Source organism: Mus caroli, chromosome 17, assembly GCF_900094665.2.
Source record: "Mus caroli chromosome 17, CAROLI_EIJ_v1.1, whole genome shotgun sequence".
In the NCBI taxonomy this organism is placed as follows: Eukaryota; Metazoa; Chordata; class Mammalia; order Rodentia; family Muridae; genus Mus; species Mus caroli.
Genome location: NC_034586.1, coordinates 13030209 through 13046236, shown reverse-complemented (window position 1 = coordinate 13046236; position 16028 = coordinate 13030209). Strand labels below are relative to the sequence as shown.

Below are 16028 nucleotides of genomic sequence, written 5' to 3'. Positions count from 1 at the left end.
TCCTTTCATTCAGAAATAACTGTGACAATGCATTGGTTAGAACAGCAGGTGATAGTATTGAATAATTGTCCATTTTCTGGAGTATAACAGGGTGTTTTGATCATATACAAACTAGGAATATACAAATGAAATTTCATGGTCTGGTGAGATGGCTCAATGGGTAAAAGCACCGACTGATCTTCCAAAGGTCCTGAGTTCAAATCCCAGCAACAATATGGTGGCTGACAACCACCCATAATGAGATCTGACACCTTCTTCTGGTGCATCTGAAGTCAGCTACCATGTACTTATGTATAATAATAAATAAATCTTTGAGCTGGAGTGAGCAGGGTTGACCAGAGTGAGCAGAGGTCCTAAAAATTCCCAACAACCACATGAAGGCTCACAACCATCTGTACAGCTACAGTGTACTCATATAATATAACATAAAATAAATAAATAAATAAATCTTTAAAAAAAACAAATGAAATTTCATAATGTCTATAATTTACAAACAATTTAACTAAAATAAGAAAGTATATATGTTTTACATGCATAAAAATGAAGAATTAGAAACTGATAAATCTAGGTAAATAACATGGATGTATACTATATATCTATTTGCATTTTTTGTAGCTTTGATTTTTTTATATTTGGAATAAGTAAATTATACTGTTCCCTGCGGATGCCATTTTCTCTTTAATTTTGTTAGGTTAATTTGCTAATGACCTAAAATTAGGTGGTATGTTTAATATACTTTTAATAATGGATTTAGAACTACTTAAACATTAAATCATTGGTAAAGAAGCATATTTTATCAAAAGGTGGTAACATGTGCCTATAATGTCAGCAAGAGAATTGTATATTCAAGGCCAACCTGAGCTGTATAGTTAAATCAGGGGATGGGGGAAACTCCTTCTGAGTTGAGCTATATCATTCTAAGTCCTTCTTATAGCTATATTATTGGATAATTTCATTCCAGTTAAATTTGGGCTTTATGTGTAAGTTAACATTTAGTGAGTAATATGTATGTCTTTTTTCCTTATTGGAGAAAAGATATGTAGTAGTCCTGATTTCCTGGTTGATTACATTATTATCAATACCATTTTAATCGATTATATTTCATGTCTGTAGGCCAGAGTACATAAATTGCTCCAGAACCAAATCCAGCAGCAGACTTGGACGGATGAAGGCACACCATCCATGCGAGAGCTTCGGTCAGCCTTGCTGGAATTTGCCTGTGCCCACAGCCTAGAGAACTGTACCACTGTGGCCACAAACCTGTTTGACAGTTGGATGGCATCAAATGGAACTCAGAGGTGAAATGCACATCTGCTTGAATGGGTCTTCCCATTACTTCCTAAAGAAGGAATGATATCCCACTGTATTCACTTGCCCTATTTAATAGATTTTTTTCATGAATTGCTTCTACTTCTTGTAAATAGTACTGCCATGAATTTAAACATAAAATTGTTAGCTCTTGTAGATCTGATTTAAATTCTTTTGATATATATCTGAAAGTGATATTACTGGATTATAGAGAATTTAATATTTGTTTTACCATATATCTAAATATGTGATTGTATAAGTTCACATGTGTATGGATACTAGAAAACAGTCTCTAATGTCAGTCCTCAGAAACAATGACTTTCATTGGCCTGATGCTCACTAAATAAAGAGTGGCTGGTTAGAGCCCCTGGGATTTGCCTGTTTCTGTCTCCTGAATGTTGATATGCATACCGCCTCCTTGACTTTATTATGTGGGTTCTGGAGATCAGACTCAAGTACTCATGCTTTCTTGGCAAGCTCTTTATGATTGAACTATTTTCCCTAGCATTCTATTTTTAATTTTTAAAGAACTTTCATGATATCATGTTTCTCAAAGTAATTGTGTGATTTTGTTTCCACCAACAGAGAAGCATTCCAGTTTTTTAACATCCTTGCCAACACATGTTTTCTGGTTTTGCCTTGTGGATTTAGTTTGGAGATGGGGTCTAACTGTGTAACCCTGCTTGGCCTATCTCTGCCTCCTGAGTGCTGACGTTAAAACAAGCACACTCATGCTTGGCCTAGTTTTCTGCTTTGGTTGTTTGTATTTAAAACTCTTCCCACTTGCTAGACAAGAGTTCTACCACTGGCCTCTATCCACCCTCCCCATACCCAGCTCTGTTGTATACATGGGACTGGGTGGGTAGTTGTTGAGCTCTGGTCCACATACTTGTGTGGCAAGTACTTTAAATGATGGAGCTAAAAACTCCATGACCCCAACTTTTTGAGTTTTTGATACAAGATATTTCTCAAAGGGTGAGAGGTCTCCTTTAATTTAGATATGGAACGACTGGTGAAGTGAGCATTTAGGAGAAATGCTCTTGAATGTAATTAATTTTTTCCAGGCTTTAATTCTTTATTGAGAATATTGAAGCAATGATTAAAATATCATTTGGAAAGTTGAGATGGGACATTTTAATAAAGGTCTGAAAACTTTCCTAGCTCTAAGACCTTAATAAAGGCAGTTGGCTATGTTTCATCCCTTCTTACACCCTGCCTCCCAAATCTGCATTTATTGATTTATACCGTGAAACTTACCATCATTGAATTAACTCTAGATTGTATGAAATTTACAATTATTATTTAATCTGAACCAGTCAACTCCTCGCCTTTGTAGTCAGATACTTTTCCTTGGTGTTCTCATGCTTCATTACCTCTCTTACAGCCTGCCTACTGATGTCATGGTCACTGTGTTCAAGGTGGGAGCAAGAACCGAGAAAGGCTGGTTGTTCCTCTTTAGCATGTATTCCTCCATGGGCTCCGAAGCAGAAAAGAATAAAATTCTTGAAGCTCTTGCCAGCTCAGAGGATGTACATAAACTTTACTGGTATGGAACCACTCAAAGAACATGATAGAAAGAAACCAAAAATAAAAGTACTTTGCTGTTTAGAGCAGGAATCCATTTTCTCTTAAGTTCTCCCTCTGACCCCCTCCTGACTTGGACATTATGGTGAGGAGTTTCCATGAGCTAGACTTCCTCTTGGGACTAAACCTTAACAGATATACAGAATACACTTGGCTTGAGAGATGTGAAGACGTCAGTAATGACAAACTCCTTGTGTGCCCTGCTGGGAAATGCCCTCCCTTGGCATGATGTTCTAAACTCTGCCACGACTAGATAATGACCTGTTCTGTCACTTTGAAAATACAAACAATTCAGAAAAAGATACAACTATACAACTCTAGAAGTGTGTATAGTCTAACTTCCTATGAATTTATTGCTTATACATCTTAATGTCCAACTGCATGGCCTAGAAACAGGAGCTGCTTGTGGGTGGAAAAAGGCAGTAAGACCTAACAGAATAGGAACAGGCAGAGTAAAGTTTCAAGTGACCAGAAGAAATTCAAAGGTGCATGCAACTTAGGACACTGAAAAACAGACAGAGGGTAGAAGGAACATCTTAACCTGTTGCTTCTGTAACATAAATTCGCTCAGCTAAATCCTAACAGTCTCCCAGAGATGTCCTTGAGCCCTGCCCAGACCCACTTTCTTTTTTTTTTTTTTTTAAGATTTATTTTATTTATTATATGTAAGTACACTGTAGCTGTCTTCAAACACCAGAAGGGGTAATCAGGTCTTGCTACAGATGGTTGTGAGCCACCATGTGGTTGCTGGGATTTGAACTCAGGACCTCCAGAAGAGCAGTCAGTGCTCTTACCCCTGAGCCATCTCTCCAGCCCCCAGACCCACTTTCTAAATGATAGTTGGTAAATAAGCATTACCTTTTTGTTTTTCTTTATTTTTTCCACCCCATCCCACCCTACTTATCTCCCACCCACTCCCCCCCTTCCATCTGACTCCGACGCCTATTTTCCCCCATCCTGAGTAAGACTCAACCATTCTCCCATGGGCCCCACTGGTTACTTAGCTTCTTTGAGTATGTGGATTGTAGCATGGTTATCCTGTACTTTATGGCTAATATTTACTTATAAGTAAGTGCACACACCATGCCTGTCTTTATGGGTCTGGGTTACCTCACTCAGGATGATATTTCTACTTCTATCCATTTGCCTGTAAATTTCATGATGTCATTGTTTTTAATAGCTTAGTAGTAGTTCATTGTGTAAATGTACCACATTTTCTATATCCATTCTTCCATTGAGGGACATCTAGGTTGTTTCCAGCTTCTGCCTACTACAGATGAATCTGCTCTGAACATAGTTGAGCAAGTTCCTTGCTATATGTTGGAATATCTTTTGTATATGCCCAGGAGTGGTATAGCTGGGTCCTGAGGAAGAACTATTCCCAATTTTCTGAAAAAATGCCAAATTGATTTCCAGAGTGGTTGTATAAGTTTGCACTCCTACCAGCCATGGAGGAGAGTTCCCCTTGCTCCACACCCTTGCCACCATGTGCTGTCCCTGAGGTTTTGATCTTAGCCATTCTGACCTATGTAAGATGGAATCTCAGAGCCATTTTGATTTGCATTTCCCTAATGACTAAGAATGTTGGACATTTCTTTAAGAGCTTCTCAATCTTTAGAGATTCTTCTGTTGAGATTTCTCTGTTTAGCTTTGTACTCCATTTTTCATCAGATTATTTGGTTTGTTGGTATCTAATTTCTTGAGTTCTTTATATATTTTGGAAATTAGTACTCTGTCAGAGCTAGGGTTGGTGAAGATCTTTTTCTGTTGTGTAGGCATTCCATTTTCTTATGGAAGCTTTTCAGTGTCATTAGGCCTCATCTATTAATCATTGATCTTAGTGCCTAAGCTATTAGGGTTCTGTTTGAGAATTTGTCTCCTGTGCTAATATGTTCAATGCACTTCCTCACTTTCTCTTCTATTTGATTTAGTGTGTCTGGACTTTTATTGAGGTCTTTGATCTACTTGGACTTGAGTTTTGTGTAGGGTGGTAGATATGGGTCTATTTGCATTCTTCTATATAACAGAAATATAGCTAGATCAGCACCATTTGTGTTTTGAAAGATGCTTTCTTTTTTCCATTGTATGGTTTTGACTTCTTTGTCAAAACTAAAGTGTCCATAAGTGTGTGGGTATGTTTGGAATCTTTGATTCTATTCTGTTGATCAACCTGTCTGTTTTTTATGCCAATACCATGTGGTTTTTATTACTATTGCTCAGTAGTACAGCTTGAAATCAGGGATGGTGATACCTTCAGAAGTTCTTTCATTGTATAGCATTATTTCAGGTATCCTGAGTTTTTTGAGAATAAAGTTGAGAATTGTTCTTTTCAGGTCTGTAAAGAATGTGCTGGAATTCTGATGGAGACTGCATTGAATCTGTAGATTGCTTTTGGCAAGATGGCCATTTTTACTGTTAATCCTACCAATCCATGAGCATGGGAGATCTTTTCATCTTATAATACCTTCTTCAGTTTCTTTCTTCAGGAACTTGAAGTTCTTATCATACAGGTCTTTCACTTGCTTGGTAGAGTTATCTTTTATATAATTTATGGCTATTGTGAAGAGTATTGTTTCCCTAATTTCTTTCTCAGCCCTATTCTTATTCATATAAAGGAGAGCTACTGAATTTTTTTTCTTTGAGTTAATTTTGTATCCAGTCACTTTGCCAAAGGTGCTTCTCTGCTGAAGTTCTCTGGTTGAATTTTTGGGGTCACTTATATATACTATCATATCATCTGCAAATAGGGATACTTTAACTTCTTCCTTTTCAATTTGTATCCCCTTGATCTCCTTCAGTTGTCTTACTGCTCTAGCTATAACTTCAAGTACTATATTGAATAGATATGGAGACAGTGGGCAGCCTTGTCTTGTCCCTGATTTTAATGGAATTGCTCTAAGTTTCTCTCCATTTAATTTGATGTTGGTTATTGGCTTGCTGTTATTGCCTTTATTGTTTTTAGATGTGTACCTTATATTCCAGATCTCTCCAAGACTTTAACATGAAGGGGTATTAAATTTTGTCACAGAATTTTTAACATCTAATGAAATGATCATGTGCTTCTTTCAGTTCATTTATGTGGTCGATTACATTGATTGATTTTCATGTGTTAAATCATCGCTGTAACTTTGGGATAAAGCCTACTTGATCATGGTGAATGGTTTTGATGTGTTCTTGGATTTAGTTTGAGAGTATTTTATCGAGTATTTTTGCATCAATGTCCACAAGGGAAATTGGACTGTAATTTTTGAGTCTTTGTGAGGTTTGGGTATCAGGATGTCTGGCCTCATTGAATTAATTTGGTAATGTTGCTTTTGTTTCTATTTTGTGAACTAATTTGAAGAGTATTGGTATTAATTCTCCTTTGAAAGTCTCTAGAATTCTGTGTTAAAACTGTCTGGCCTAAGCTGACTGCTTCTATTTCCATAAGGACTATCATTTTACTTAAATTGTTTATCTGATCTTAATTTAACTTTGGTAAGAGTAATCTATCAAGAAAATCATTCATTTTGCTTAGACTTTTCAATTTTGTGGAGTACAGACTTTTGAGGTAAGGCCTGATGATTCTTTGGATTTCCTCAGTGTCTATTGTCATGTCCCCCTTTTCATTTCCGATTTTGTTAATTTAGATACTGTCTCACTGCCTTTAAGTAAGTTTAGCTAAGGATTTGTCTATGTTTTTGATTTCTTAAAGAGTGTGCCCCCGCCCCCCCTCAGTTTCTTTCTCATCATCAAACTTGGAACTGAAATCAATCAATTAGAAACTAAGAGAACAATGCAAAGAATCAATAAAACAATTATAGTATCCCAGATGTCCTGGATGTTTTGTGTCATGAACTTTTAGAATTTAACACTTTCTTTGACTGATATGTCAGTTTCTTCTATAGTATCTTCTAAGCCTGAGATGCTCTCTTCCATCCCTTATATTCTGTTGGTGATGGTTACACCTGTAGTTTCTGTTCTCTTCCCTTGGGTTTTCCATTTCCAGGACTCCCTCAGTTTGTGTTTTCTTTATTACTTCTATTTCCATTTCTCAGGTCTTGAACAGTTTTTCCTGTCCTTAACCTGTTTGATTCTTTTTTCCTCTATTTCTTTAAGGGATTTATTTATTTATTTAAGGTCATCTTGTGCTTTGCTGTAGTATAGTAAGATAGCTGGGCTCTAGTGTTGCCCTATTGCCCTCGCTCTTAATGATTGTGTTATTACCTGGCCTTTAGCCATCTGATTGTCCCTGGTATTGGGTAGATAGTCCTGATTACAGCAGGACTTCTTTAGGAGACATGCAGAGCTGTGGGACAGTGCAGCTCAGGGAAGAGCATGATGCTCACCTCTGCTAGCTGTTCCCCCAGGTAAACCTGGCAGGCAGGGATAGATGAGGAGGGATCTAACCTGGATGTTCCTGGAGCTCAGCAGGCCTCTTCAGGAAGCCAGGCAGAGCCATGGCCTGATAGTGGTCAGTGGACAGCATGAAACTCACCTCTAATAAACATTATCTTTAAAGCAGTGGCTAGCCTTTGACCTTAGCACAATATACTATAGCTTTTCATTATAAATATACAGTACCTAAACATAGAAAGTAAAAGGAGAGAAATTTTTTAGAACCCTTAACTTTGTCCTATTTTTATTTGTCTTTTAGTAGAATTACTACTGGTCTATGTGTTTGTGTTCAGTAGGCAGAGTATTCCTGACCTAAAAAAATAAAATAAAAAAATAAAAAAAACAAGAAATGTTCTCAAAATTGTAGTAAGTTGCAGTTTTTCCTTTATATATCATAAATCATTATGTGCCAAAACATGAATATGTATATCATGACTAGTAAAATAATCAAATAAGTTTTAACTTGTATGCTAAGCGTAGTCCAACCTGATTTACCTTGAATTGATAAAAAAGGCTCACATTGGAACCCAACACTAATCTAAGTTTGATCATCATTTCAAACACAATTATTTTGAAGACTAAATCTGTTTTCTTCTTCAGGTTAATGAAAAGTAGCCTTGATGGTGATATCATCCGAACACAGAAGTTGTCACTTATCATTAGAACAGTGGGCAGACATTTTCCTGGACACTTGCTGGCTTGGGATTTTGTTAAAGAAAACTGGAATAAGCTTGTACATAAGTAAGTTTCTTGGGGAATGACTGACTTTCATGTTCTCGGGTTGTGCATTTGCAAAATGCTCTTAGTGCCTTGCTGGTTCCTTGGGGTTAAGATTTGTTCTAAATGGTGAAGAACTTCTTATGCAGCAGCTTTCAATTTGATATCTGTATTTATAAGCATCACACCACTTAGCAGTGGTGTTCCATTGAAATGCTAATCAAGGTCAGGTAGACCTCATAAGCTTGTCATCCTAACCTGGCCATGGACTATTTCAGAATATTTGTCTAGTTATATGTTCAAAATATTTCTTGATTGCCAAAGCATCAGCTAGGTAGCACATATAGGTATTTTCTTCTTCTTCTCTTAAAGCAATAGTGATTTTTCTGGGTGTAGGTAATTTTTGAGAACCAAATTAAAATTCTATCAGAATATCCAAGTCCCTACCTCCTTTTCTGCCCAGCATCAGTGTGTAAAGATGCCCCAACTTCTGGGCTGCATTTCCATGAGGAAGACCCTACTCTGCCTGTGCAGACTATTCTTGAACAGTGCTTTGGGTGTCAGCTGCTACTTTATTGCTTTCTCTTATATTTGTGTTTCTTCAGGTTCCATCTGGGCTCCTATACCATACAAAGTATTGTTGCTGGATCTACTCACTTATTTTCAACAAAGACACATTTATCTGAGGTTGGTTGTACAAAATGCTAGCAGGAAAAATGCAAGGCTCCTCTCAACAGAGAGGCTTTTTGTGCTAATTCTAGTCCCTCTGTCTTCTTTCACCAATTCTAATGATTCCACACTGAGATTGTTTTTAAATGATTGCATGTATAGCAAGGAGATGAAATTCTGATTCCATTCTCAGCACTACTTGGTGTTTCCTCGATACAAATAATTTAAGTAGGAATAAAATTATTTTGAGGAATTTATTTATCAAGCCTAATGTTGACTTTTCCTTCAGAGTTCTTTTTCTATTTTAAGAAATAATAAGGAAAGAATGCATATAGACATAGGAGTAGAGGCACGAGCAGGGAAGAAAAGGTTCCTGTGTTTTTAAGATCACTTCAGATATTACCACACTTGGTTGAGGCAAATACCTTGGGTGTTAAAGTATAGGGCTGTTCCTGTATGTTACCATACTCCCCCTACTTCCTAGGTGTCAGGCCTTTGAGCCACCATCACACAGTTAAAACTTATTTCCAATGACCAATCAGGGAGCCTCAGCCTTTCTTTGTTTAAAATACTTCTCTGTGGAATTTACAGGTCCAGGCATTCTTTGAAAATCAGTCAGAAGCAACCTTGCAGCTTCGGTGTGTTCAGGAGGCTCTGGAAGTGATTCAGCTGAATATCCAGTGGATGGTCAGGAATCTGAAAACGCTCTCACAGTGGCTGTAGCACTCACAGTTGATCCTCCGGTGCCCATGGCTCTGCTGCTTTAGCAAAGGTTGACTGAAGGCCAGCCTGCTGCTGAGTTGTTTGCACTGTTAGGAGTTCTAGTTAGCTCAGGGCCCAATTGTATTTTTCATATCTTTTCTGAAATGTCTTTAGGCAGTAGTTATTTATTACAAAATTATATTCACCTGTATGTCATCCATCTACAATAACAATGAATAATTTTTCTTTGACACACAAATGGAGAAAAAAGTCAGATTTGAAATTTTGTTTTATTTCTTAGTGTCCAGAGTATGACTGTTACAGTGCAACCAAGGAAGGTCTGCTGGAAGAACCACTGTGTTTGTAGGTTGCTGATTGATCAACTGTTTGTTGCTTCTTGTTAAATAGATACACCTGGGTTTGGTAGTGCAGTGGCAAAGACATTGAAGGTGCAGCTCTAGACAGATGACCTCAGGTGTTCTTTAAACCTGATTGGGGGTTCTTTAAAAAAAGTTTTGTCCAGTTTCCAATTTTTTCCTGCAAAATAGCCAGGTTCTAAAAAATTTTTCATATTTCTGTTAAATTGAACAGCTGAACAGTCAGGCTCAAAGTTTCAGTTTTCCAAATATTTAACACTTTCTGCTTCATCTTTATGACACTATGTAGGAAGTGTTCTGAACTGAGTTAATATTAATGACTTTACTCATGAGTTCCAGTACCCCTAACTTTGTATCCTGGTAAGGCCTTCCATCGGCTTTCTCCTGTAGAGGAGCACTCCGTGCTTGGGAGGAGGCTTTCTCCTGGAAAGGAATTGTACTCCATGCTTGGGAGGATTTCTGTGAGCACTGGTGGCTTTGTCATTACTTTCACCCAAGAATGTAATTTAAGTTGCTGTTTGAACCTTACAAGTCACACCCTCTTCTCTGTGAATCACACCCATGTGTGGGTTTTATTTTATGTTACAGTGTATATTAGAAGCATTTCTTAAATAGGATCTTTAAGAAATTAAAGCTTTTTATTTTGAAGTTCACCATAATACCTTAAAGGAATAATGAAAATGTGGAACAGAAGGAAGTTGAAAATATGGTGGGCTATGAATTCTTTTTTTCACTGTTAAAAACAGTGTTTTTATTTAGTTGAAAAAAATTACAGGTTTTTTGTTTGTTTGTTTGTTTGTTTATCATGGCCAAACTACGTTAAACAGAGTGGCCAAGGATCAAGCAGAAGACAAGAGAGGGAGGGACCCACAGCAGATTGGGGCGCTTTCACTCCTTCTGAAGGACAAGGATTGTACTTGAATTTTTTGAGCTATGCAGACTTATTCCTAGATTGTTGTGTTTCTTTGAATCTTAGGAGAGAAGCTTTCTTCTTAATAACTCATGAGAATTCTATATTTTGTTTGAAAACAGTGTCTGTGTACATAAAAAGGGAATTACTCATTTGTGAACACTGAAAACACTCCACAGAGTCAGACATAGAAAGGCCACTTTTTTTTTTTATTCAGCTGTTGTAAAGTTAGAATATGTGGAGTTATATACAAAGTTATAGTTTATTTTATGAGAATATTTTTATATAATAAAATTTTAATGGCTGACAAGCTGAAAAATAGCCTGCTTTAATCCTAGAGTTTGCTCCCAATTTCATCTTTTCTAAACAGTTTTTGTTTGTTTGTTTGTTTTTTAATTTGTGCTTTTTTTAGTAGAAAATGTTATTCCTGAGAATCATAGAATCATCTTTCTATTTTAGAGAAATAGGTAATTATAGATCTCTATTCCCCTTGTACTTTTGGTAAATGTCTGACAGTTCTGTTTATACTGAAGGTTAGTAGGGTTTTATATTTTCAGAGTGAAGGACAAATACTCTTGTGGGTTTTGGTTGTCCCTTTTCATTTTTTACCATGCTGTATTCCTAGATTATACTTTGATAACAGAGTTTAACTTTTGCTACTTCTCAAGATCAGTTCAACCTTGAGATTTACCTGCCCATCTTTTTGTTGATCTTATAGTCTTTGTAATTCTGCATATGGCAAATCTTGTCCTAAATAATACTTTTTTCCATGTATGAGTGTGAATGTTTGTGGTGTGCTGTGTTGTAAATAAAGCCTTATGAGGATATGGGCTTAAAAAGAGGTAATCCTTGATCCAGTGCTATTAGTAGCTGCTCGTTCCCAGGATGCTGGAGCCATATTTTAAGTCTTACCTATAACCTTCACCTGACTTTTAAAAAAATTTTGGTAGGCCCAGAATTCTGTATGTTTTCATGTTTTGTTAGCTTGTTTAGCTTCTTAGCTAACTCAAAGTCAGTTCTGTATGACTGAGAGGTGGCATTTGTAGTCTGAGAAGTATATTGGTAGTATTCAAATTTCCTTCCTCTAAGATTTAATTCTTCTCTTTGTGCTTTTAGGAAGGAAAATTGAAGCACGGGGGTCAGCTTGTGCTTTGGGCATAAACACACAAAATACCTGACAGCTTTGGGTAGCAGTTGAATGAGCATCCTGGTCACTACAAAGAAGGGGTGTTCTTGGTGAAAGGTACATCTTGATTAGGAAAGATAGAATTGGAAATCTACACTTGAGAAAAAGAATCGATTGGGAGATCTGAGAGTTTATTAAAAGCTGGGAATTGGAGGAGACAAGTTTCCTCTGCTCATATGACATTAGATAAAATAGAGTAGTGTAGTGGTCACGCCCCACCCCACCCCACCCCAGAGGCTCATGCTCTCTTCTGTCTCATTGTATCAGTCATTGTCTCAGAGTGTTCACAGACTTTCTTGCTATCATAGGTTCTACTTAATTTTCTTTGCCATATGTGTTTTTATTTTATGAGATTTTAGCCACCATTGGAGCAAAAGCTGCCAGAAGAGTCCTGGGTATAAATAAACAAATCCAGTTGCATGAGGTTTACTGGGTCCCCAACAATCCTTGCTGATTATTGGGAAGCAAGAAACTAAAATTAAGTCTTGTGTTGTTGCATGATTGTCTGTTGTTAAATCGGATTGTAAAGATGGTTACTTAATCTGAAGAACCTGAACTGATAATCTTCAGCCAGGCTGCTGAGCACTTACATAAGACCATGTGTTGTGTGGGCTCTAGGATAGCGCGGTATGTCTCAGGTGCTCTGTTGCCAAGGAGTGCAATGAGTTTGCATCTAGGAATGCGTTGCTTTACATAGGCCTCTAAGGATTGGGACCATGGGTATAATGTAGGTCTTCTTACCTTTGCCTTACTTTTGTTTATGTGGAGTTAATAATTCTTCTTATTATTCTTCTTCTTATTCTTCTTCTTGGTAATGTTCTGTCTTCTCATGTTTGTATTTCTTGAAACTCAGGTATATGTTTTTGCTGGGGTTTTTGTTCTTTTATTTTGTTCTTAAAGCTCTAAAATATCAAAAAAGTTTCAAATGAAAAATAGAGGTCCCAAAGTATGACAGATGACTCTTTCCCCATCCCTTATTGCCGGGTTAGTCAATAACTAGTAGAATACGTGATTGACCTTTAGAGAGTTGTTGAGGTTTTTGGGCAGGGGGCGGGGAGGTGTTAGTGTTGATACATATTTTGAAACATATACTTGTATTTTTAGATGTTTTTATATTTTATAAATTTTGTCCTGTTAATGAAAGAGTGAAGTACTGCTTTCTGATAATCTCTCCTCTTCCCATATTGCCTACTATAGCCAAAGTTGTAGAATAATTTGATTTTAAGTTTTGAAACAGTGTGAGTTTCAAGAGGGGAGCAAGGTAGCTTCTTTTAAGAGTGTGTAGAAATAGTTTTGCTGCTATTTGGCACTTACTTAATGCTGCTCTCTCTACATTTTTCTTGTGGACATGTACATAAGCCGTGCAAGGACACACAGATGTTTGGCAATAACAGAATCATAATAGTACCTGTTGTTTTGCTCTAGTCTTAGGAACTTAGATTGTCTCTCATCCTTTCAAACATGTTATAAATGCAATGCCACTGTATTTCACTTTGACTTGTCTCTGCATAGGCACTTAATTACCATTGTGATTGGGTATGACTGATTCTTCCCTTTTTCTTGTTGCCTCTTAAGGCAATAACTGTGTAGAAGAGAGTAGAATAGTGCTTACTATGGCCTTTTATTACTGATTCATTAGGTTCTATGCCCTTCAAACATATGTGAAAATACCTGATGAAATGTGGAAGACTACATGTGAACAGTCCTCTCTTCTTCTCACCTCTTACAGCCTGTTGGCTATCTGAGTGGAAGATGGAGGGAAATGTACTTAATGTCTGTATATATGTTCTTACTACTGTATTGCTTTAATTCGCTGGGTGATCACAGTGGAAGATCCCCAATGTACCATGGAGTTAAGATGTATAGCAGTGCCCTCTTTCCCTTTATTGCCTCGGTACAATACTTCTTAAAAGTATTTTGAATGTTTGAAAGTTGGGTTTGGGTTTCTGGTGGTGGTTGGTTGGTTGGTTGGTTGGTTTTTGCTAGTCTGGAAAAGCAGTTTGGAGGCAGAGTGTATACTTTTCAAGTGTATAAACGTGTTGTCGCTGTGCTTTTCCTTCCTTGTTTTCCCTGTCCTTTCTGTAGATTTATGAGTAAAGCTAGGAATCTCTCTAAGAGGTTTCTTCCTTATGTTGGCCATGCAGTATCTAGTAGCATTGACAGTGATCTGGAGCTGCTCCTTGGGGATGAGGAGCTGGCATCCGATTTTCCTATGTGTTTCCCTAGGTGCTCTTGCTTCTTAATCACTTAATGCATTTCATTGGGTGCCTGTCCTGATGAACTGTGGAGCTCTGAATTTAGTGTCCTCCTGTTCCTGTTCCATCTCTGTGAGTAGGCTTTTCTTTTTAGTTTTTTTTTTTTCTCTTAACTTTAGTGGGGACTAAGGGCGAGAAATATATTCTTTATAAATATAAATAATTTTGTTACTATACTGTATTATTTCATTTGGTACTGAATCCTTTACATGGGCATTTAAGTACCTAATGAAACGTGGAGGTCCGGATGTATGAAAACTTCCTCTTTTCCCTTTTCCTCATTGCCTCTGTGGGCAATAGTTGTAGAATAGCATAGATTTTCTAATTCTCTTCCACCCAGAGGGTGGAAGTATGTATATACTTTAAAATGTAAATATAAATTTTTTAATCTTTTTGTTGTTACTTCATTTGTACCTAAATCTATTTGTGGACACTTAGGTACATAAGGAATATTGAGGTTCATTCTATGAAAAATCTCCCCTTTCCCTTCCCTCATTGCCTGTCTGGGCAATGGCTTGTAGAGTAGTTGTGTAGTTTTGGCATGGGGGTGTAAGGTGAGAAGAGTTCTGGGTTTTTACTTTTTTGGATGTATTTAAAAGTCTGTCAGTTATTTCAGTTTTTCACTCTCAATCTGTGTTTGTGTTATCAAACAAACCAAGAGTCTATATCTATGCCCAGAAGTGTGGAACATCTGCCCCTCACTCTGTCACCTGTGCCATATTGCAGTAGTGTATACGTACTATAAAGCTTGAATTCTTGTTATGTCTGTTGCTTATAGCATAGCTTGTTAGAGAAAAAGGTAACCATATTATATATATGTATATATGATTGTAAATGCCTTGTGGTGTTAACTTCATTTTGAACGTGGTCCTTGGTGCGACTATTTTTACTCTGTACTTAATGAACACTGAGATTGATTCTATGAAAACTCTCCACAGTCCCTATCCCTCATTGCCTGGTGGGCAGTGGTAGACTAGATGTTTTATTTGCTTATCTTTTGTTTGCTTTGTGGGGGGGTCTGGGTGTTTATATATTTTTAATGTACATATAATATTGCTATATTCTGTATATTATTCCACATAACACCAGTTCTTTGCTGGAATTTGTAGATAAATAATGCAACATTGAGGTCCAGAGGTATGATAACTCTCCCGCTCCCTTTTCCTTATTGCCTACAGAGGCAATACTTTTATAACTTGTTTTTTTAGGGGGTGGGAATGGGATTGCTTAGGTGGGTAGTGGTTAGGGGAAAGGATGAGTGCATGATTTTAAAATATATTTTTTTATGGTACTGATTAGGCCCCTAGTCCTTTACATGGATAGGTGGGTACCTAATCAAAGTTGAGGATCAGTGTATGACATATCTCCCATTCTACCCTTCCCTGGATGCCGGTATTGGCAAGAGTGAGTAAAGCAGCTGTGTCTTATTTACTTGTTTTGGATTTATATTTTTGATAGTAGACTATTCTTAATATAAAGTTGTCATGTTTTTATTTCATTTTGTGTTTAGTCCTTTGCCTAACTGTAAAGAACATCATGAAAATTAGTTTCATAAGATGACAGCACATTGTTTCTTGCATATTCCTCATTTAATAGTAGGTAGTACATTTGATTTGTAGCTTTCCTGGTTATTCTGAGATATATATGTATATATGTATACACACATATGTATATGATACAAATATTATACATACATATTTAATTTTCTCCCTTGCTCTCATTGTTTCCCTTTAATACCTACTCCCTTGAAGGTTTTTACATGTACCTAGAGAAAGAAAAGAAAAAAAAAAAAAAAAAACCAAAGGCTCATTACATGTTGAGTGTCTGACTGAAAGTAGCCCTGGGACTCCATGTGTAACAGTAGCAATGGGATTGCAGCAAATAAGATGGGAGAAGGCACTCAGGTATGGCTGCATTGTGGAAACCAATCATATCCAGCATTT

The 16028-nt window shown here is 37.0% G+C and overlaps 1 protein-coding gene across 1 annotated transcript in view; it reads left to right on the top strand.

Annotated features, from left to right (window-relative positions):
• The window catches only part of Lnpep (leucyl and cystinyl aminopeptidase), an 88060-nt gene extending 73523 nt beyond the window's left edge, over positions 1 to 14537 (top strand). The window contains exons 14-18 of the mRNA XM_021186305.2: positions 1114 to 1298; positions 2693 to 2854; positions 7870 to 8010; positions 8592 to 8673; positions 9247 to 14537. Of these exons, the coding sequence (XP_021041964.1) occupies positions 1114 to 1298; positions 2693 to 2854; positions 7870 to 8010; positions 8592 to 8673; positions 9247 to 9378 (702 nt within the window). The 3' untranslated portion in view covers positions 9379 to 14537. The remainder of the gene's footprint in view (positions 1 to 1113; positions 1299 to 2692; positions 2855 to 7869; positions 8011 to 8591; positions 8674 to 9246) is intronic.
• The last annotated feature ends 1491 nt before the right edge of the window (positions 14538 to 16028 follow it).